At 57.6% G+C, this 20,936-nt stretch overlaps 1 protein-coding gene across 1 annotated transcript; it reads left to right on the top strand.

Annotated features, from left to right (window-relative positions):
• Positions 1-13,952: 13,952 nt before the first annotated feature.
• DLX4 (distal-less homeobox 4) lies at positions 13,953-19,395 on the top strand. The gene is made up of 3 exons (XM_037150001.2): positions 13,953-14,276; positions 17,615-17,811; positions 18,244-19,395. The coding sequence occupies exons 1-3, from the start codon at positions 14,012-14,014 to the stop codon at positions 18,484-18,486; spliced, it is 705 nt and encodes a 234-aa protein (XP_037005896.2). The 5' UTR covers positions 13,953-14,011; the 3' UTR covers positions 18,487-19,395.
• Positions 19,396-20,936: the final 1,541 nt, after the last annotated feature.

The raw sequence follows: 20,936 nt of genomic DNA on the forward strand, positions 1-20,936 counted from the left end.
TTCCTCACAGCACTTTCTTTACTCACTTGTCTGTGGATCGCCCGGAGCGCTCACACCACAGTCCCTGCTACGGCCGCCTCGGCACTTGTCCCTGGTGTGGCCTCCTCAGAGCCTTACCCCCACCCCCACCCCTGGCTCTCACCGGGGTGCCAGTCTCAACTTCTCCGGTTGCCAGAAGTTGGCACAGAGACCCTCACCATTCCCCAGCCTCACACTGGCCAAGCCCTCCATGCGGGCAGCCAGGCCCAGCTGGAATAACACAGCTTCCCTCCCTCCCACGAGCACTGGACTATTTACAGCTCACCAGGGCCTTCACACCCATGAGCTCATGGAACCGTCCCCACCCTCCTTGGAAACCCAGAGGGGCAAGCACCATTACCCCCATTTTGCAGATGGAGACACTGAGGCTAAATGCCTCAACTGGTGAATTTCCCAAAGCCTGGCCTCCTGCCTCCTTAGTCTGAGGCTCTTCTCAATTGTCCCGGGTGGGGGGCAAAACACCCCTAAATGTGAAGTGAAGGAGTTTCAGGCCAGGGCCAGGCAGGTGGAGGGGTAGACTGTAATGAGAGAGACAGTCCCAGGCATTAGGAGGAGCCCCCACGGCAGCAGGCCAGGAGGGCGGGAGTGGAGGGGCATTTCACGGCCTCAGCCACTGGCTGGTAAGAGTCTGGCAGGGGCGTTTTTAGGGTAGACACGGGGGCAGGCAGGGCAGGCCGGCTGGGAGTGTGACTGGGTGTTGACTCCCCAGACTATGACAGGGGAGACATGAGATCCCAGCCTCAGAGCCCCTCTTGGGCAACCAGCCTCGGGTGGCTGCGTGCTGGCTGCAGCTGGAGGCACGCGAGGTAAACACCAGACTCTGTTTAGTGAACTTCCTAACCACTTCCTCTGCCACGTGGACAGGGTCCAGCCCAAGCCCTCCCTGGTCACTTCACGACCTTCCCACCTGTCCGCCTATATTTGTTCCATCCCCAAGTCCTCCCTGTTGTCCACTCTGCAGGATACACTCTCCCTCCCAGTCCACACCAAGTCCCCACAGGCCCTTCCAGAAGCTTTCTTTGATTCCTCCTCAGTCTCAGGTTATGACCCTTCTCCCAGTCCAGGAGCCCTGGTTTGAACTCTCTGTGTTCTTTGCGTTGGAGCCTGGGTGTTGGAGGTCCTGACTCCCCCGCCAAACGGGAGTCTGGGATGGCAGGGCCTGCGCCTCCCAGGAACTTGCCCAGACTTCTTTTTTTCTAGTCCCACCTCCCTCAGCCAGGCAGCCTCTGCCCACAGGGGGCGCCCAAACAGTGTCGTTGGGGCCCGGCTTCCTCCCTACTGCCGAGCAGGGCCAGGTGTGAACTGCCTGCAGGGTCACGGATCCCGGTGAGACGGTCAAGTCCCCTCCAAAGCTCTGGCTTACTTTTCAACTGACCTTGTGACTAAAGAGAGGGAAGACTTTTCAGATAAAGAGAGAGGCTTCTCAATTGGGGTGGCAGATGTGGGGCTAGATAACGACCTCTAAAGACTCCTGGGCCTTCCAGGCTCGGGGAGGGTGAGCGACTGGAGGTGTTCGCACAGCCCACAGTGAACCCAGAAGTCTTCCCTGGTCCTGCCCTGAAGGCCCCGGGCTAGTGGGCAGAGGCCCCGACCAAGCAACCCCTGTGTCCTTCCTCAAGTCTCTCGGAAAGAGTGGTGAGTCAGTTGCGGCCATGAACTCATCCTAGGCAGTAAAAACAGGAAAATAAACAGGCCTCTCCTCCAGGCAGGAGGAGACGTTAAGGGCGAGGGGGAAATGGGTTTCCCCCGCCAGGCAGAAAGGACAGCCATCTTTTGAAGTCTTCAGGAGTGAGGCAGGCGTCCTCATGGCCCCTAAAAATTCAACCACATCAAAGCCACCTAGGACAGGTAGTTTGAGGGGCATGCTGTCTCACACACAGTCACAGTCACACACAGTGACACAACCGAGTCCCTGAGGGACACACCATGACACATACAGTTGAGGGCATGACACCGAGCCACACACACACCAGGGAGCCATCAGGCAGTGGCACGGATGCACACACTCACGCAGCCAGACTCGCAGATGCACCTGGAGACGACGTCATGGAGCCCCGCTGTCCCACGCATCCAAGACAGCAGTCTCCATGCAAAGATGAACAGATCACACGGAGCCACACACAGCCACGCCGGTGCCACACGCACACACCCAACAGCCAGCCACTCTCAGAATCAGAATCAGTCTCTGAGAGCCACACACAAGCAGTGCCCATTTCTACACACACAGTTACACAAACACACAGCCACACTCACAGTCACAAGTAACCCGCAGCTACCCAGCTCCCATACAGTGCACGGAGCCACACTCAAGCCTCATTTACACACTAGTCACACACTCACAGTCACAAAGGCGGCACCCCCGTATTATAAACACCATCACGGAGACCCATTCCGTTCATGGAACTCTGGGGCTAAGACCTGATGGGAGCTGGCCCCTGGGGTGGAAATGGGGAGGTGTCTCATTCCGGCTGCCGCCAGCTTAACTCCCTCCTCCTCTTGGCTGCACCCCCAGGGCCATTCTCTGCTCTGAACGCCCACTGTGTGGTGGCATTTGCCAGGCTTTCCTGCATCTCCACAGCCCTGCCACTGAAGGGAGGAGCATGTTGCCTCGGAGACGATTGGGTCCAATCAACATTAAGCATCATCCCTTTATTCAACATGCCATCATTTTTGCCCCTGTGTGCCAGGTGCTGTGCTAGATGCCAATGAACAGAGAGGTTATTCTAAATCAGACCAGATTTTTCCACCAGCGCAATGGCTATTTCCAAATGTATGCCTGTGTAATCCTCTGTGGATCTAGCCCCAACCACCAACTTGTCCCCACACCTTGGCCTTGGGGAGGCTCCCCAGCAGGTACAAGATTCTTCAGTCTCATTTTTTTCCCCAGGGGAAATTTCAGGAGAGTGAATGGTTCTCATTCAGGAGTGACAGCACTCCTGAAGGAGGCTTGGGGACAGCTCAGGAGAGACTTCCACGTGGACTTCCTTCCCCCTTCTCTGCTGGATGGAGCCTTGACAGGCAGCTGGGGTTGAAACCACCCTGTACTCGGGACCAGAGAGCCAAGCTTCCGTCCAGCTCCAGCACGCCCTCTCGGGACAGTCACATTCCCTCTTGGGCCCAGCTTATCCACAAGGTCAAGGGAACTGGGCCAAATCAGTTTCTTGGGGGGGGGGGGTGCTAATTAGTATGCAGATTTCCAGGCCCACTCCAGACCTACTTGATTCCAGAATCTGAGACCTGCTGGCTCTGGAGACCTCAGAGGCACTTTCCAGCTCTGAGGAGGACCAGGAAACATTGCAGAGCAGCAGCGTTGGAGGCCGAGGGCTGCTCCGAGGGCTGCTCCGAGGGCTCAGCCCAGTCTGGGAAGCCTGGAATGCAGGAACCGTGGCTTCCCCCCACAAGGTGCCACATCATCTGGCTGGTTTAGAGGCTTGGGCTTGTGGTGAGGGCAGGTGATGGCCAAATCAGAGCTTTCGGGCCTGGTTCTTGGCTGAGGCTGGGCTTCCAGGATGGGCTGGGCTGTTTGGGGACTCTTGGCACCTTTTCTCAGGCTAACAATGCCCAGGTTCTGCAGGAACTGGGTCCCAACCCCAGGCCTGGGAGGCTTGCCTAAGAAGAGGGTGGCAGGGCAAAATGGGAAAAGTCATGGACAGTTTGGGGTACCTAGGGACTCTGGGGGTTCTGCTTTCTTTGAACCCAGTTTTCCTTCATTCGGTCAATCTGCTTCCCGGTTTCCACTTACCTCCTTTCCTGATGCTTAGGAACTGAGTCACTTGCTGTCTGAATTGGAGGGATATCCGTGGGCCTTATTCCAACCACATACATCAGCAAAAAAGCTGCATTATTACCTTTCCACGTGCCCTGAATTTTGCTAGGCACACACACAGTGGGTCATCTGATCTGCACAACAATTTTATGTAGTAGGTACTATTAACCCCAATTTACAGATGAGAAAAAGGAGGCTCAGAAGTTCTAAGCCACCTCTCCAAGCAGCAGAAGTGGGATTCAAACCTGTTGCCATCCGCTCTGGAGCCCAGGCTCCCAACCACCAGCAGTGTCCCCAAATGCCTCCAGCAGTAGGGACTCTCAGACCCCTTTGAAGTGAAGCTCAGAGGGAGGTAAACCTGCCCTCCAGAATGCCTTAGCCCAACAGAGGAAGCCAGATGTAAAATAGCCACTCCATACGAGGCAGGAGCTGGTACACAAAACAGGGGAGGATGTGCTGCTTTTGGAAAACTCCATCACACATCTTCCTTCTGTCAACCCCAAACCTACATCTCTCTGACTTCCATTTGGTTCTCGGCATTCTGGCTTTGAACGTCTCACAGAATTAATCTAGAGCAACTTCACATGTTCGCAGGCAAGTCTCACGTCCCCACAATGAATTAACGCCACTGGCCCCACGGAAAACAGGTTTCTTGACTCCTGTCATCATACAGACACTTTATTCAGATCGCCTTCCCGTACATGGCCAGGGATCCCGTCAGGTCCACGAAACAGCCAGTTACTGCCAGCTCCATCCCTCTCTCCTCTGTGTCCCACTCAAAGACAATTAGGTTGCTCTGGAAAAACCCCAGAGCACCTTGGAGTCAGGAGGCGGGGGCTCCAATCCCAACTCTGCCCTTCATGGGTTGTGCAATATTGATTGGGCAAGGCCCAGAGCCATCTGACCATCGGTTTCTTCATCTGTCAAATGGGGACAGCAATACTTGCCCCACCTGACCGGCTGGTGAGGGCTAGCTGAGATCCTCAGTGTGAGAGTATTTCGCATGCCGCCAAGGGGCCAGACCCTCACAAGCATCCCTGTACTTAGGAGGAGCTGACGGAGGCTTCAGGAGTAGCTGGAGAATGAAGGCTGCCCTGAGCATGTCGGTATGCAGGGCACGGGGAGGATTAGGAGCTGAGGAAGGCAGAGTCTCTGCCCAGCTGGAGGTGTCTCCAGCTATCGCCCAGTCCTCTTCCAATAAAAGCTCTGGTACCCTGCAGGCAGATGGAGTGATGGGGACAGGCACATTCCTTGTGGGTAAGCCAAAAGAGCCAACAAAAAGAGAAAAGGAAGCTAACAGGAGCGAAACATCTACTTTGCCCTAGTCACTGAATCTTCACAACCTTCCGAGGCTGGGCTCACTATTACACCCATTGCACAGATGAGGAAGCTCAGGCATGGGGGAGTTTTATTTGCCCAAGTCAGTAAGGTGTGGAGGCAGGATTAGAACTGAGATCTATGTGGCCACCAAGTTGGTGTGCTTCTCCTGGCACCTGGCTGCGCTGGGAGAAGGGCCAGGACCTGGGGAGACGCTCCCGTTTATAGCCTCTCAGCCGAGGAGCAGCAGAAGGGCAGGGAGGGAGAAGGCACCTTCTGATAGGAGCACACCTCCTGACTGTCACGTTACGGCCTCCTATATCACCCCTGCCCCTGGGACTTCTCCTCAGTGTAAAGAGTGGGACACCATTTCACTCACCCGCATTCATTCATTCAGGGCCTGGCCCTGTGCTGGGTACTCTGTGCGCACCCAGGCAGAAGACCGCATCCCTGCCCCCGTGAAGCGAACCCATGGAGAGCATCTGAGAGAGAGAGTGCAGCGGAGCACATGGTGCAGAGAAACCGGAGGGGTGGCTACAGTCCCGCACAGGGGTGTCGGGGGAGCCTGTCTTAGAATCAGCGAACCACCCGGTTAGGGAAGCAAGAATCCCATGTACAGCCTGGTTCCATTCATCGAAAGTTCTCCCACAGTGCAAGTAAGCAGGTGTAGGTGATAAATGGTAAAGAAAAGCAGGGAAGCAATGAACACAAGCTGGGGTACCTAGGTGCAGGAGCCAGGTATGACCCGGCCTTGGGGCGGGGGTCCCGGGGGGACTGGCAGAGTCTTTTTCCTTGACCTGGGCATCTAGTATATAAGCGTTTCTTAACTCTGCATGTATGCACTTTAACTTACTCTTCTTTATACATTTTCCTCACACTTTTCTTTATTTTATTATTTATTTCTTTTTAGACAGAAGGGGAGGGAGGGAGAGAAAGAGAAACATCAATGTATGGTTGCCTCTCGCGGATACCCTACTGGGGAACTGTCCACAATCAAGGCATGTGCCCCGACTGGGAACTGAACCAGTAACCCTTAGGTTCACAGACCTGCACTCAATCCACTGAGCTACACTAGCCAGGGCCATTTCCTCCACAGGTTTAGCACATAGAAATTGCCAAATTCACTATTGGGTGGGACCTAGGCAGATTTCCCACAGTGCCCTGTACAGACAGTGCCCTGTACCCAGCAGGTGCTGAAAAGGAGAATATTGAATGCGGTGAGTCTTAAAGGAGCTGGCAGTGGGGTGCGTGGTCCAGCCAGACGGGAGTGTGTGGCCTCAGGTTTAGAGACAAGAGTCCACTTACATGATCAACTTATTGAGGAGAGGATTAGAGTCCCCTTTCCCATGACCATCTGGAGACCTGAGGGTCAGCAATTCCCCAAATGGAGCCCCACTTTCCAGAATAAGTTTTTCCTTCCCTCAACCAAGCACCAACCACAGATTAATACAAAGGGTACTTAGGCACGAGGCCTCGGTGGACAGCCAGCTTTGTGCACAAAGCACTGCATGACATGGGTCTCAGTGTCTTCATCTATGAAATGGGGCTAATAATGCACCTATTTCACAAGTTACTATGAGCCCCCAATTAAGTTGTATATGTGAAAAATGCTTTAGGGAATGACATGTATGTTGTATACTTCTACATGTCGTATCACCTAGGTATTCTTCCTACTTCACTCCCTACCCCCAATCTGTTGTTGTTTTGCAATAAGGGCTCAGAACAGAGCCTTGCTCTGATTTAGAAAGTTCCCAAACACTCAGGTCCTCTGGGCCTGTGATCTCCTAGGCCTGAACTTCAGGGTGATTCCAGGAGCAAGTTCCCCAAGTTGGAGGAAGCCCAGCTGGGGAGGTGGCATTCCAGGCGGCATGTCAGAGGGTGAGTCAGGGCTAGGGCAGCGCTCCCCTGCTCCCCATCTCCTGCCTTTTGGCCCAGGGCCCAGGCTGGGTTAGTCTCATTTGCATACATCTGCATATATGCAAGTTTCACCTGTGCACTCTGGCAGGGACCCCGGGAAGACACCTGTGCAGGGGCACCCAAGGGAAACCAGAGTGGCTGGCTGCCTGCTGGAGCATCCAAACCTAGAATCTTGGTCCGCCCGTCAAATGCCTGAATCTTTGAACCAAACACATGGCTTCTTCCCCTGGCTCTGTGGTTTCCCTGGCCAGGAACTTCAGACTCATTCTTGCCTCTACCCTTTTCCGGTACAGTCACCAGGCCCAGTAGTTTGTCTTCGGGCCACCCTTCTCATGCTTCCTCTCCTTTCCATTGCCTCTGCCACCAGCCTGCTGGGCCTTCCCTCCTCACTTCACACTTGACCTATTTGCAACAGCCTCTGGCCTAGGCTCTCTGCCACTGGGCTTTTGCCTTCCCAGACCCCTGCAGGCCCAAGATGCTCCCGGGAAGTCTCTCAGCTCCCGTCCTAGTCCTCCCACTGCCCATGGGCCCCATCCTAGGTTTCTGGTTGGCGTCCAAGACCCTCCACAGTGTGGGACCTCCTGACTCTCGGTCTCAGCTCTCTCCTCACTTTCTGATCTTTCTCCCAGGCGGGTCGAGATGCTGCACGCACATTTCCTGCGCCTCAGTCTCCTCTTCTGTAAACAGGGGATGATAGGACTCCCTTGCAGGGCTATTTGACAATTCCAATGAGGAAATGCATATGAAGCACAGCACATAGGCCCACAGTGAATATTGGCCATTATTGACATCATTACTTCTCCTACCCCCATTCCATCGAGGGCATTCCCCTCTAGGGGGTCCCCTCTCCCTCTTCAGCCCTCCCTCTGCCCTTGTGCAGTGGTGCTTTGCCAGGTAAGACAACACTGTGGTAGTTAAGAGGACAAGCTGAGCGGGGTTCCAATTCTAGCTTTTAGGCACATTGTTCGATCTTTTTATGCCTCTATTTCCTCACCTGCAAAGTGGGGATATACAGATACCTCTTAGAACTGGTGTGATAAATGAAATGATGCACGTAAGAGCCTAGCACAAGTGCTCCAGAAGGTTCGTTAGAGATATCCATCTGCAGGAACAACTACATCTTCAGTACCTCCATCTGGATCCTTCTGTGCCTCAGACGGCCAGAGAACCACCACCTGAGACCCCACCCTACCTGCACTTCCTGTGGGCGGCAACTGAGGTAGCAAGTACCCCTATGGGTTGGTTGGTGGCGGAGGCTGAGCTTCCTCCTCTGCACCAGTTCTGGCGCACATCCCACCCAGAATTGGGGCTGGGGTAGAATTTATCAACCCCCCCCCCCCCCGCCCGCAGTCTGGGAGCCACCGCTCTGCCACTGTTGGGCCTAGACACTTGCAGGCCAGCTCACAGGCGACAGCCCTGTTCAGGGGAGGAAAGAGGCAAACTGGTTTGGGAAGATGGGAATGGGAGTAACTCAGCTCGGCTCAGTTTCCGTGGGAGGCCGTGACCGGCGCAAAGCCCCCACGTCACCCAGCAAGTCAAACTCTTCCCCGCGTCCCCTCTAATTCAGTGCCCTCTAGCCTTTTCCAGGCGGCCGTTGATGACTTTCTAGTGTGTGGTGCTTCTCCATCGGATATCAGTGAGGGTGACTGACGACCGAGGACGGCTAGATGCAGGCGGAGTTGGTGCGCGAGCCACCTTCGGCTCCGCACACCGCGGGACCGCCGGAGTGGCCGGGCCCCACCTCCCACCTCGGCGCCCGGGCCGCCGCCGCGGCCGAGCGGATGGGAGAAGGTTCCCTAGAGCCGGAGCCGGGCAGAGCGGGGTGGGACTGCGTGGCCGTCGCTCGTCCGCCCTCCCCCCACATCAGTCCTGACGGCTGGGGCCCGGCACGGCGGGGTCACAGAGGGAAAGGCTGCGGGCTCTATTTATTTATTCCTGTACGTGTGATTATTTTTCTTGCTTTGGGGATAGGGGTTATGGGTGCGGGTGTGTTTGCGGCGCCCACGTGCTCAGCCCGCTCTCCTCCTCCCCCCAAGGCGACACCCCCCTCATTCTACCAGGCGCGGCCCCGCAGGGACAAGGCTGTGCCCTTTCCCCTGACCCCACAGCCCAGATCAGGATGCGGGACCGGAACCGTCTTTTTCTTATTAAACAATCCAACGCAGAACAAAAAAGCCCGGACCCCTGAAGGGTCAAGGATTCAGAAAGTGAAACCAATAAGCCGTTCCGCGGACCGCGGGCTCCCAGAGGGGCGGGTGTGAGTAAATGCGTGTGCGCACCTGTGCAGTGGGTGTGTGCTGCACGTCGTGTCTGGGTGACGCGGCTGGGGACGTGCTCCGGGTGTTGCGTAGCTGCCTGTGGAGTGTGCACTGGCTGCTGGGTTATGAGCGTCTGTGTCCGGTGTGGGTTTGTGGTGTGCGTGTGCTCTGTACGATGTCGCGTGTGCCCGCGTACACACCCGCTTCGTCCGTGCCCGCTAGAGGAACGTTCTCACTCCCGCTACGTCCTACCCCCGGCTTCTACCCGGGAGCGGGCGATGGCGACCTCGGCGGAACCCCCCAGTTTCCGTGCCAGGGTCTGCAAAACCCGGCCGAGCTGCCTTCGTTCGGGGCGCGGCGAGTTCGTTGCAGCCGGGTTGCCCTCGGCGCGCCCCGCGTGCCCCCCACCCCCACCGCGTCCCAGGACTTCTAGCTCCGCGTCCTCGAAGTAGGTCCCGCCGGGCTCAAGGCGCGACTCCTCCCCAGGCGCTCCGGGTCCGCTGCCCGAACACCCGCCCAGAAGCCCCGCTGTCTGCGCGGGAGCCCCGCACCCACATGCTCCCCCACCCCGGGCCTTTCCTGGCTCCCTCGTTCGGCGAGTCCAGCTCCCTCGAGCAGGGCAGCGCCTCCACCGCACCTTCGAAACCACCCCGTTTTTGGTGAATCATTTTCTTTTGGGAGGGGGCGTACTTGATCCAAGAGTGGTTCGTAGTTTTGTTTTGTCTCCACCGAGCTCGGTGATGTCGCGTGTGTGCGTACTTGAAACGTCCGGGTCAGTCCCAAATTGAAGGCTTCCTAGCGCGGAGGCCGACATTTGGAAGAGAAGCAGAGACAACACGGGAAGTGTTGCTGAAGGCGGTGCCCGAGACCCTCGTGGGGAGCCCTCCCGCCTAGCGGTGTCCGGATCTCGCGGCGGTGCTGACCCCAAGGACCCTCCCCTCCTCCTCCCCCGGGAGACGCTCCAAGGCCCGGCGCCCGTGGCGGAGAAAACTCCGGGGGGAGCGTAGAGGCGAACGCCAAGAGAGCGCAGGCTGGCCTCCAGGCAACCTCAGTAACCAGCCCGCCGCCCCGCGTGCGCTCATTAACTGCTCCATCGGAAAGCAGAAAAGGGACGCGATAATTCGAAATTTCAGGGAAAGCGAAATCGGAGGTGGGGAAACGCGGGCCTCTGCAGACTGCCTGCTCCTTCCGCGGGACTCGCCGAATGTGGGGGCTTGAACCCGCACAGCGCACCGGGCCGGAGAGGAAAGAGGATTCCTTCCATTCCACCCCCAATCCGAATTGTTCACCAAGTTTCCCCAAACCGAGATACTACGAAAGGCCCGCCAAATCGGGCTTAAATTTCCGATTTAAGAACAGACAAAAACTAAGGTCAAATTTCGTTTGCCGACTGTGGGCGGGTGGAAGAAGAAGGGGCACGGATAAGCCCGGCCTGGCCGCGGAGCGCGGTCTCTGTTCACCTGGACGGACCCGCACAGCCGCGGTGCGGGAGGTCGGCACGGGTTACAGACCCCGGCGCCGGCTCCAGCAGTGAAGGCCCAGCCTTTGCTCAGGAGCTTGCGGGCCGCGCGGTGCCGCGGTGCCGGTATGGCGCCCAGGGGCAGTGCGGAGGACCCGGCGCACCCACCACGTGTTCAGGGCACCGGAAGGGACACTGGTTCGGATGGAGTTCCACGCTTCAAGGGAGAATTCGCACTTGGGATGACTTGGAGCAAGACATACATCCCACCCCTGCGGGTGATTAATCTGCCGAGGGGATTGTATTTGCCCGGTTATCTGCGAAGAACCTGCAAAGCGCCGTGCACCACGCGGACCTCTGAGGTCCGGTAGCCGCTCGGAGGTGACTCCCGAGACCGCCGAGGCGCGGTGTCCCCATCTCAGGACTGTGCCGTCGTCTCCTGCGAGGCCCTTTCGCTACCAGAGAGGACCTGCGGAAGACAGCTGGGAGAGCCACTTCTGGCTCTGTGACAAGCTAGAGGCTGAGATAGTGGTAGTGACAAAAAAGAGTTCGTTTTGGTTTTCCTTCCCCTTCTTCTCAGTTTCCTTATGTTTGGGGATTTTTGTTGTTGTTGTTTTTGCAGTTCATTCTAAAGCAAATGACCAAAGCTTGGAGTTCTTAAGTACAGCTCCCTCCTTTTATACCTTTTGGAGAAAATGAGTCTCAGAAATGACCCAGTGACCCAGCCTATCCCAGCCAGCAAACGAGCTTGAGCTGGAATGGGAGGGAACTCAGGCCTCAGGCCTCTCAGGGGCCTCTGAGGCCAGTCCTCCCTCCCCTCTGATCAAACACACACTCACAGTCCTTAGTCCCCAGCCCTATCCCTTCCACCTTTCCTGACCGCACCCCACCCCCTCCTTCCCCAGGAGGGTGAGATGTGGCACCTGAGAGAGGGGACTCCTCCTTGAGGAGGTTTCCCAATCAGGTACCCACCCACCCCCCAGCCCTGCACCCGCCAGCATTTGGAAGAGGAAGCCCTGAAAAGGGGGGTGATGCTGGAGAGAGACAGGTTTCCTCATTTGAAAACCAGGGGTAACAACAGTACCGACTTCACAGGTTTTTTTGGTAAAGATATACAAGGACTGGAAGTTGTGAGTGTTTTATAAATTCAAAAGGGCTGCAGGGGGTTCCCTACTGCTGAGTGGGGGGTGAAGATCCTGCATAAGTTCAGCAAAGACCCCTGAGAATTTAAAGAGGGCTCACTAGGGGTGTCCTGGCTTTGGAGGTGGCCTAGGACAGAGGCCTGCTGGAAAACCCACACTGCCCTTTCCTGCTAGGTCCAGCAAGAAAAGATCCCGAGTACATGGCCCAGGAGGAAGTGTGCCTCTATTCACCCTTTCTGTTCCATCTCAAGAGCACCTCCTTTGTGAAGCCTTCCCTGCCAGCCAGCCCTACTCCAAACAGCATTCTCTTCCTTGGGTGCACCCTGAGCCGCTGTCCTTGGAATCCGCCATAGCTTCGGGCACTGCTGTGTGGCTTCCTCCCTCCAGAGGAAGATAATGGTGGCAGAAAGGAAGCTTTGAAAGAATGAATCCTTGTAAGTTTATAGCCCCAATTATAAGGAGGTGGTAGAACAGCAGAGTTGGTTAAGAAAGATCGCATGTGAATATGCCTGTTGGAGTTGCATGCTCAAGTGAGAGGCGTGTGTGCAGGTACGGTGAGGACCGGTGGCTTTGGTGATGCACCCGTCTGTCCCCTACCGTGAAGTAGCCTAGGTGTGTGTGGACAGGGTGGGTGCATGTGCCTATGTGTTTATGTGCTTGGACTTTGTTTTCTCAAGTGTATGTACCAGCAAGTCAACATGTATAGTTGTGCATCTGTGTAGGAGACAAGTACAGTGCTTTTATTCGGTGATGTTACTATTCATCTTTGGGTATACATCACAGTCTATACTCTGTATTTGCAGATCCATAAGGGAAACGGACGTCTGTTTTATTGGTATATGCGAGTGCATGTGTTGAATTTGGATGGAGTCTCCAAGAAGTTGTGTACTTGTGGTTGTAGATTCTTGCACAGGTGGACAGCTGTCCACCAAGGTCTTGGGCACTAACGTTTACAGGCGGGTGCTGCACAGACTGAAGATGCGGCCACCGAGCTGGGCCTTCTGTATTTCCTACGCCCTCTGAGGAGCCAGCAAACTGGACTAGCCTCCCACTCCCGGACTTTGTTCCAGTTTGTGAACGGCTTCAGCCGGATGCAGGGCCAGAGGAAAGGCAGGACGTCACAGAGGCAGAAGCCCAGTCTGCGGATCCCTCCAGCGGCCTCGGGGGCCAGCAGGAGCTGCGGTGACGGGCCACCCCCGGAAGCGGAAGCCAGGATTGGGGTGGGGGAGAGGCGAGGCGCCGTCGCTGCGGTCGCGGCCGGCTCTGCCCAGGGCACCCCGCGGGGGCGTGCGATCCGCGTGCGTGCGGGGCAGGCTGGGCGCCAGCCGGTCCCTCCCCTGACCCGGCGTCTGTTTACCAACAAACTGCCGGCGCTCGGCAGCGACGCATTCCGACGCGTTGAATAAGCTTCCCGCGCTGGCGGTCTGGTCTCTACTCCCTTGCAGGTTCGTGACGGCGGGGTAGGAACCGCGGGTCAGATTCCGAGGGTGGGAGAGCAAGCCGCAGGTTCCCTGCGCCCCCGCCGACGCAGCGCTCAGCCACTGAGTTGCTTCCCTTGCCCCTCGGACATCAAAGTCCCGCCAACACCCTGCGTTTCTGCCGTCAAGACCGAGGAGCTCCCAGGCTAACCCAAACGCCCTGCAACCCAGCACCCTCTCGGCGAGGACCCCGAGATAGCCGGGCCGAAAGCGCGAGCCCCGCCCCCGCCGCATCTGCACTTCCCTACCTAGGGCTGCCCCGGTGGGGCGGGCCCTGGCTGCAGGCCTCCGTGAGGTTACTGCGTGCCGTGGCCAATCCCGGGCGTCTAAGTGGGCGGGGCACCCCCGTCGGGTCCCGGGAACCATACCCAAAAACTAGAAGAGGGGGGCCCCCATGGATTTAGGGGGGAGGGGAAAAGCCATGGGGGCACCCCCCGGAACCCCTCTCCCAGGCGCGCTTTTCGCTGGAAGAGGCGCAGAGAGACACCCTCCCCGGGATCTTACGTGTGAGGGAGGCTAAGTGGGGGATCTTTCCGCCCCAGCGCCCGAGGCTTGGAAAAGAGAGTTGGCAGAGAGAGCGGACTACGTGCCGTGCCGGGCCATGGCCTAGGCCCTTCTGCCCGGCCCCGGCCGCAATGTCCTCTTTGCCCTGCCCCCTCCCTGGCAGGGACGCTTCCAAAGCCGTCTTCCCGGACATCGCCCCCGTGCCATCTGCAGTGGCTCCCTACCCTCTAGGCCTGTCCCCCGCAACCGCAGCCGCCTCCGATTTGCCCTACTCTGGGCCATACGGCCACCTCCTGCCCTATCCCTACACCGGGCCGGCGACGCCCTCAGACGCTTACCTACCTGGCCAGCAACCTACGGCGCCCTCTCAGCCCTCTCAGCAGGAGCGGGAAGCAGGTACGTACGGCCACCGCGGCTTTTCCCACCTCGGGGACTCATGCTCCTGTGCGCCCCTAAACTTCGCCCTTGCCTGGTTGGGCGCAGCTAGCGGGATTCAGACCTTACTCAGATTCCACGGGATCTGGGGGTGGGGGGAGGGCAAATGGATGGGGCGGGAGACAGGGGGGAGGGGCGGGGGCGAGTTGATCTAGGTCTCGTTTCAAGACCGACCTGGTTTTGATTTTCGGTTGTGTGAAGCCGGGTAGCGAGCGGGGCTCCCTATCCCACCCCCTGGAGCACCGAGGTTGTGTCCCTCCGTGTAACGGAAAACTGAAAGAACCCAGATGTGGGTGTGGGTACCTACCCCTTGCCCAGGATTCTCTCCGTCGTGCTCACCCCCTCCCCGCGGCGCCTCTCTCCGCTGTTTTATCTCAGCAAACAGTGCTCAAGCCAGAGACTGAAAACTAGAAATCAGGTCCCGGCTGGAGGACAGCAGACATGGGGTGTACTGGGGACCCCTTCCCCTCTCCCCACCCCACCCCTACAGTGCCCAGAGTGACTGCGACTGGAGGCTGTACTGAGAGAATCCGGGGCTAGGACTTCATCATCCATTGTTCTAAGGATGTAGGCACTTGTGGGCCAATCTCTCATTGTGGACACCAACCATTCCTGTCATCTCTGCCCCTTGCCTTTGGGGGACCTTAGGCCACAGTTCCCACTGCCTGGAGCCACGCTGAGCTCCTGAGAAAGTGCCCACTGGAGGCCATCCAAGAAGCCAGGGAGCAAGCCTGTCCCCCTGGCTCTGGGCCTGCGTGGGCAGAACCCACGCAGCACTCCGCATATACCCCCTGTATCAGCTCCTGCTTAGAACTCAGGTCCCCTGCACTCCCTGCCCCCACCTGATGGCCCCCCAAGTTGTCTTCGGCACTTTCCTCCAAGGTTGCGCATCCGCTGGGTGACTTCACTGGGGTCAGTCCAGGACCAAGACATCGCCCTGCCTTCTGTCACTGGGCTGAGACTCAGGAGTTCATTCACATCTGAGCCAGGGGTGACCCTAGACATTTGGGAGCTCAGTCTCCTTGATGTCCAGGTGAGCACACTGAGGCCTGAAGAAGTGTGCAGGGGCAAAGGAGACAGCCTGCTTTCCAGGCTCTGGGCCCTTGCAAATGGGCTCTTCACCACGTACGGCCAGAAAGAAGGATGTTGAGGGAACTTCCTCAGAGCCCCCACCGAGCTAACTGCCTCCTGTGCCAGAACTGGGGCTGCCCCTCCTAGGCTGCCGAGCCTGTTGTTGGGGGAGGAACAGTCGCCTACACCTGATCCCATTTCTACAGACAATTCCTTGGACCCTTCCAGTGCAGGCCGACGTGGTACATTTGCGTGTGAGTGTGAGGCGGGGAGGGGCAGGAGTAAGATAACCCTGTCCTTAAGGTAACTGGTGGGAATGGGGGTGGGGCTTTCAGCCGAGCCCGCCACCTCCCTGCTTCCTTTTGCTTTGTTTAGGGACAAGAGAGTGGAGCGTTCCTTTTCTTTATGGAATTTCCCGGACGCTACAAAAACCACACACACCCTTAAACTAGATTGTTGCATTTTCCTACTGAAACTGGTGGATTTGGCTTACTCTGTTTAGATTGAATGAATAGTTGGGGTATGAGAGAGGGCTCGGGGATCCTCCTTTTGCCCCCACTCCATGTCCCCCCACCCCCACCCTCACCCCCACCACAGGGGAAGGTTTGGCTCCAAGTAAGCTAACTAGGTGCCATCACGCGGTTGAGCAGGCAGGGACCGGCGCCTTCAGGGAGGACCTCGGGCTTCGTAGTGGCGACCGGGGCAGATCCTGCCGTGACGCTGCAGGCAGCTGTCAGCGAAGGCCTTGGCAGGGGTCTGCTGGGAGAGGTAGGGCTCAGAACTGTGAAAGTCAGGAGCCCCGGCTGCCTCCCAGGCTCTCCTTGCGTCACCCTTTGAAATGACCGGTCCACACAGACAGAGAGACGCGGGTGGTTGCTCAGCCGCCAGCCCAAGGCTTGGAGCAGTAGTGTGGGAGCAGGGAAGGCTGGACAGGCGCGGGCGGAGCGGAAACCCAGGGTTTTTCTGGGAATTGGCTGAGGTGGGGGTCGAGGAGGGTGGATCTGAGAAGCCCTAAGCGCTTCTGGCCACGGGTGAGGGATGCGGGGGTGGTCACCACCACTGCCGGCCAGGGAACCTGACATGTGGGGTGAACCAGAGGGATGAAGGCCTAGGGGGACAAGGATGGGCCCCAGCCATCTGGGCACTGGGGCCAAGCACCCTTTTTGCTAGGACGGCCGGCAGACCTGCATGGAATGCAACAAGCATGGCCCTAAGCTCAGGGACATCTGGCCACTCAGTCCACTCAAGCCCTACCGTCTGCATGGAATGGTCTCCGTGTCCCGATGCAGCGGCGCAGGTTGAGGCTGCCGGGATCGGAAGTGGAGAACTCTCCTCCTTCTATGGCCGGGTCAGCTGCCAGCCCGAGATTGTTTGGGAGGCTGAGCCCAAGGGCAGGAGGTGACCAGATCTACCGCGCGCAACCCGGGAGCGGCCGGGAGGGCCTGCGCGGCTCTCGGTTGCTCGCTGTCAGTAACTGGGTCACCTTCCTTACCAGCCGAGAACCCGTTTGTGAGTTCGGCAGGGCGCCCCTGAGAGCCTCCTCTTCTAGCCAGCCGGCCAAGGGGGAGGGAAGAGATGGTCACTTTTCCTGCAGTGCGTTCCTCGGGAGCCGCGCGGCCCCTTCTCACAGCAGGGGAGGCACGGCCAACCCTGGGGCACTTTCGACACTCCGATCCTGGGAGGGGTGTTCATCCTGGCGTTCAAGGCCAGCTAGGCGGAGCCCCTCCGACCCACTCCTCTTCCGGCAGCGGGGAGGCTGCCACGCAGACGCTGTAACGTTCCTAAAAGCTTTGCTAGTGTGTTCCCTCCGCCTGTGTTCCCTTCCCCCCATCCTCTCCAGGTCTCGGCCCAGCCCACGACCGAGCCTTTCGGCCCCACCCCGCCCTGTCCCGCCCCATCCCAAGCTGGCGCCACCGCACCCGGCTGAACTTTGACCTTCCGTCGCTTTTTGTTGCCTTTTTTTTTTACCTACCCTTGTTCTGGCCCTAGCAGCTTTCTTTCTAGGGTCACAGGGCCCATAGGAGTGGGAGCTCCCTGAGGGCAAGAACTGCGTTTTGTCCCACCTAGAGTACAGTGGACTTGAGGTTTGAAACGGCCGTGGAGCGGAAGGTAGAGTGTCGGCCTGGTGCTGGCGCTTTTTGCTAATCCGAGGCCAGCATGTAAATGAGATGCAAATGAGCCTATAAAGTAGCAAGCCCGACCACCCTCCATCCTATGCTGTTCCTCAGATGCAGAGAAGCCGTCGCTATCCCCGGAGCCCTTGGAGCGGCTCCCGCAGGCCCCGACCAAAAAGCTGCGCAAGCCTAGGACCATCTACTCGAGCCTGCAGCTGCAGCACCTAAACAAGCGTTTCCAGCACACGCAGTACCTGGCGCTGCCTGAGAGGGCCCAGTTGGCTGCACAGCTCGGCCTCACCCAGACCCAGGTGGGGCCAGTCCCGCTCTTCCTGCATGTTAGCCACCCCTAAGTGTGTTCTCTGGGAACTCCGTCCCCCCCCCCCCCCGCCGCACCCCGGCCCTCCGACGCCAGCCCCCAGGTGGGAATGACAGCTGAGGCCTCCAGCCTGGTTGTCATAGTTCTTCAGGGTGTGCTCATTGCTGGCCCTCAGTAAGTTGGGGGAATGTATTTTTGAGAGGTGTTGTGGGGGGTAGGTTTAGGTAGAAGAGGGTACCCACACTGGGAGAGCTCAGAGGTGGGAACTCAGGGGCTTCCAGGGCTGTGGAGGACCGGAGCAAGGGCTCCCAACTGCCTCTTCTCCCAGGGTTGCCCCCGACTGCTGGGCCCCTTCACTTTGGCCACATCTCCCACACATGCTCCACCTGATCTTCAATTCTTTTTCCCCCTCTTCTCTCCGAAGGTAAAGATCTGGTTTCAGAATAAACGTTCCAAATACAAGAAGCTCCTGAAGCAGAACTCCGGGGGACAGGAAGGGGAGTTGCTTAGTAGGCCCCTCTCCCTGTCTCCCTGCTCCACACCCCTGCCATCCCTCTGGGATCTACCCAAGGCAGGGGCCCTGCCTACTGGGGGCTATGGCAATAGCCTTGGAGCCTGGTATCAGCATCACTCCCCGGACGTTCTGGTTCCGCCTCAGTTGATGTGAGCCTGGGCATGGGTAGGTCAGTCCCCCAGCCCTCCTACAAAGCCCAGGACCCAGCCCACCTGCACCCCTTCTGGGCCTGGGGGACACCAGCTCCAGATGGGTTTTCTCAGGATGATGGGGAGAAAAAAGGGTAGTATGGAGCCCTGTTCCCTTTGCCCCATAACCCAGACAGCCTAATAAAAAACTTTGGTCTTAGCTACTGCCCCCCACCACTACCATGGACGGTACACCTTCCCTCCAGCTGGTCAAAGGCTCTGGGGAGAGTCATTGGCTGGAGTTCAGGCTGTTGCCAGGACCCCTGGTCTTGCCACCCCTTCTTTGAAAGGATAACAGTTCCATCATAGCCTGGGGCCAAAACCAGCAAGAAACACTGAATGTTTTTCCTCTGTGTGCCTTGGGTCTTGCCCAACCCATTTGCGGAGCGAGAACGGAAGTGAAGTATGTATCCAGTCTTCCAATGGACGGCCATGAGGCCCCACCCACCGATTGTTCCTGGAGGTCAGTCCGTCACCCCATAACTGATACACCTACTTACCCTCCTGTGAGGGAGGGGAATGCTGAAAATGTGGAGTTTGTAGACCTCTGAGTAATTTATGTTCTCTTCCTTAAAAAGCCCTCTTTTCCCCATCTACCATTTTGAGTAGGCAGTGGATCCAATTATCCTTATAATTCAATGGCTACTTATTAATTACCCCCCACAATACATAACAACCCACATGTACATACTCTTGGGAAACACAGTAGGGTAACATTTTGGGCAAAAAGGGGACAAATAGGCTCTCTAGATGAGTGTAAGTAGAGACACCCCAAATAGGTGGGGCGGGCCCAACAATTCGGCTTTTTATGGTTGTCTCTCTCTAAATGAAATACTCCCGCATTTAACCAGTTGGACTAGCATCCCCAATCTCTTACCGCCCCCTCATGCTGTGAGCTTCCAGAGATTAAAGTTTGTACAAAAACCCGGGCCCTGGCTTGGAGGTGTGTTTGTTTCCTGATTTCTGGGGCTGGCCACTCATGTCCCTTCTCCACCATCTCACTCTTCCAGCCCCGAACTACGGACACGAGAGCCTAGAGTTGTGCCCCTTCCGCTAACTAGCTTTGTGGTTCTAGCTCTAGAATGTTTCAGCAACGCCCGTATTTTCACAATGCTCTAGTATGAAACTAGAAGATGCTAATGCTGGCAATGACCAAAGTCTGAATACCCCTCACCAGCAAAGTCTCTCCTGGTCCAGTTCTGGAAGGAGTGGGGTGCCACAGGGCCTCCGGTGCCCCACCTTTAGCCCAGGGAGGGTGCCTGCTCACCTTGGGAGAGGACGTGCCCACTGGGCCAGTCCGGTCCGCCCCTGAGAGAAGTGTGCTTCTGGGGGATGGAAAGGCCCCAGCCCACCTACGGGAAGGGGGAGGACGAGGCAGAGGAGAAGAACGCCCTGGAAGGAACTGGACTTCTCCGTCCAGCAAACATTTATGGAAATGCGACTCGTGTTGGGCTGTCCAATTAATCTCCCCTTTGGAGGCTTTCCGAGTTTAGAGTCTACCTCTGCTCTGTTAGCTCTTCAGATACCAAGGTGCCTTAGACAGACCCTGCAGGCTAACAGGGGAGCCAGACGAGTGGCCAGCCACCATGTGGTGCCAGGCTCAGGGAGGTAGAGAGGGCAGTGCGGGCAGACTCAGGGGGTTCCAACTAGGCCTTAGGGCCCCCCATCCCACTGCTCACACAGCACCCAGCCACAGAGGGGCTGAGGACAAAGGCAGACTATAATTCAGGGAATCCAACCCAGCTTGACTGGAGGTTTGGGGGAGGGGCCTCCAAGTCCAGGTAAAAAGCTCCCAAAGCCAGCTTTCCTCTTACTGCCTAAACCTGTTCCCAGGCACTCCTGGCCCACCCTGTCTGGAAAGACCACTCGGGCCCCTGGAGCCGACCCAGCTGGCACAGAAAGGGCCAGATTGGAGTTGTGTGGAGAGTAAGGGAGTGTGCAATTCGGTGGAAGCCCCCCCCCACCGCCCCCACCACCTCAGGAGAGGGCCTGCAATTCGTCCCTCTGAGACCCTGTTCTGGGTCGGTGGCCACCCCCACTTCTGTAAACACACACGGAGGGTTCTCCTGGGGAGGGCAAGTGGCACGGGGCCAGCAAAAGCCAAGATCCAGGAGCAGCGAAGAGTGAGGGAGCCAAGAGGACAAACCTCCCCTTCCTCTTCCTCTTCCTCCCCACCGAGGCTTCCCCCACCCCTGGCTACCCCTCTCTACTGGCCGTCAGTGGCCCTGGCCCCAGAACCCTCCTCTGGGTCTTCTGTGAGGCCACAGGCCCGCAGGGCTGCTGTTCCCTCCCACTCCAGGTTGCACACTCCTCCTCTTTCCACAGACCCATGATAAGATCTACCACCCCATCTCGGAAAGCCTCCAAAGGCGAGATTAATTGGACAGCCCAACACGAGTCGCATGGTTAAAACAA

This window comes from Artibeus jamaicensis, unplaced genomic scaffold, assembly GCF_021234435.1.
Source record: "Artibeus jamaicensis isolate MK-2021 breed Jamaican fruit bat unplaced genomic scaffold, CSHL_Jam_final contig_1998, whole genome shotgun sequence".
Taxonomy (NCBI): domain Eukaryota; kingdom Metazoa; phylum Chordata; class Mammalia; order Chiroptera; family Phyllostomidae; genus Artibeus; species Artibeus jamaicensis.

Excerpts from the sequence above, each read along its gene's own strand:
- DLX4 (XM_037150001.2), top strand. The coding sequence starts at position 14,012 with ATGTCCTCTTTGCCCTGCCCCCTCCCTGGCAGGGACGCTTCCAAAGCC. Across the intron at positions 14,277-17,614 it reads TCAGCAGGAGCGGGAAGCAG|ATGCAGAGAAGCCGTCGCTA; the intron begins GTACGTACGGCC and ends GCTGTTCCTCAG. Across the intron at positions 17,812-18,243 it reads TCGGCCTCACCCAGACCCAG|GTAAAGATCTGGTTTCAGAA; the intron begins GTGGGGCCAGTC and ends TTCTCTCCGAAG.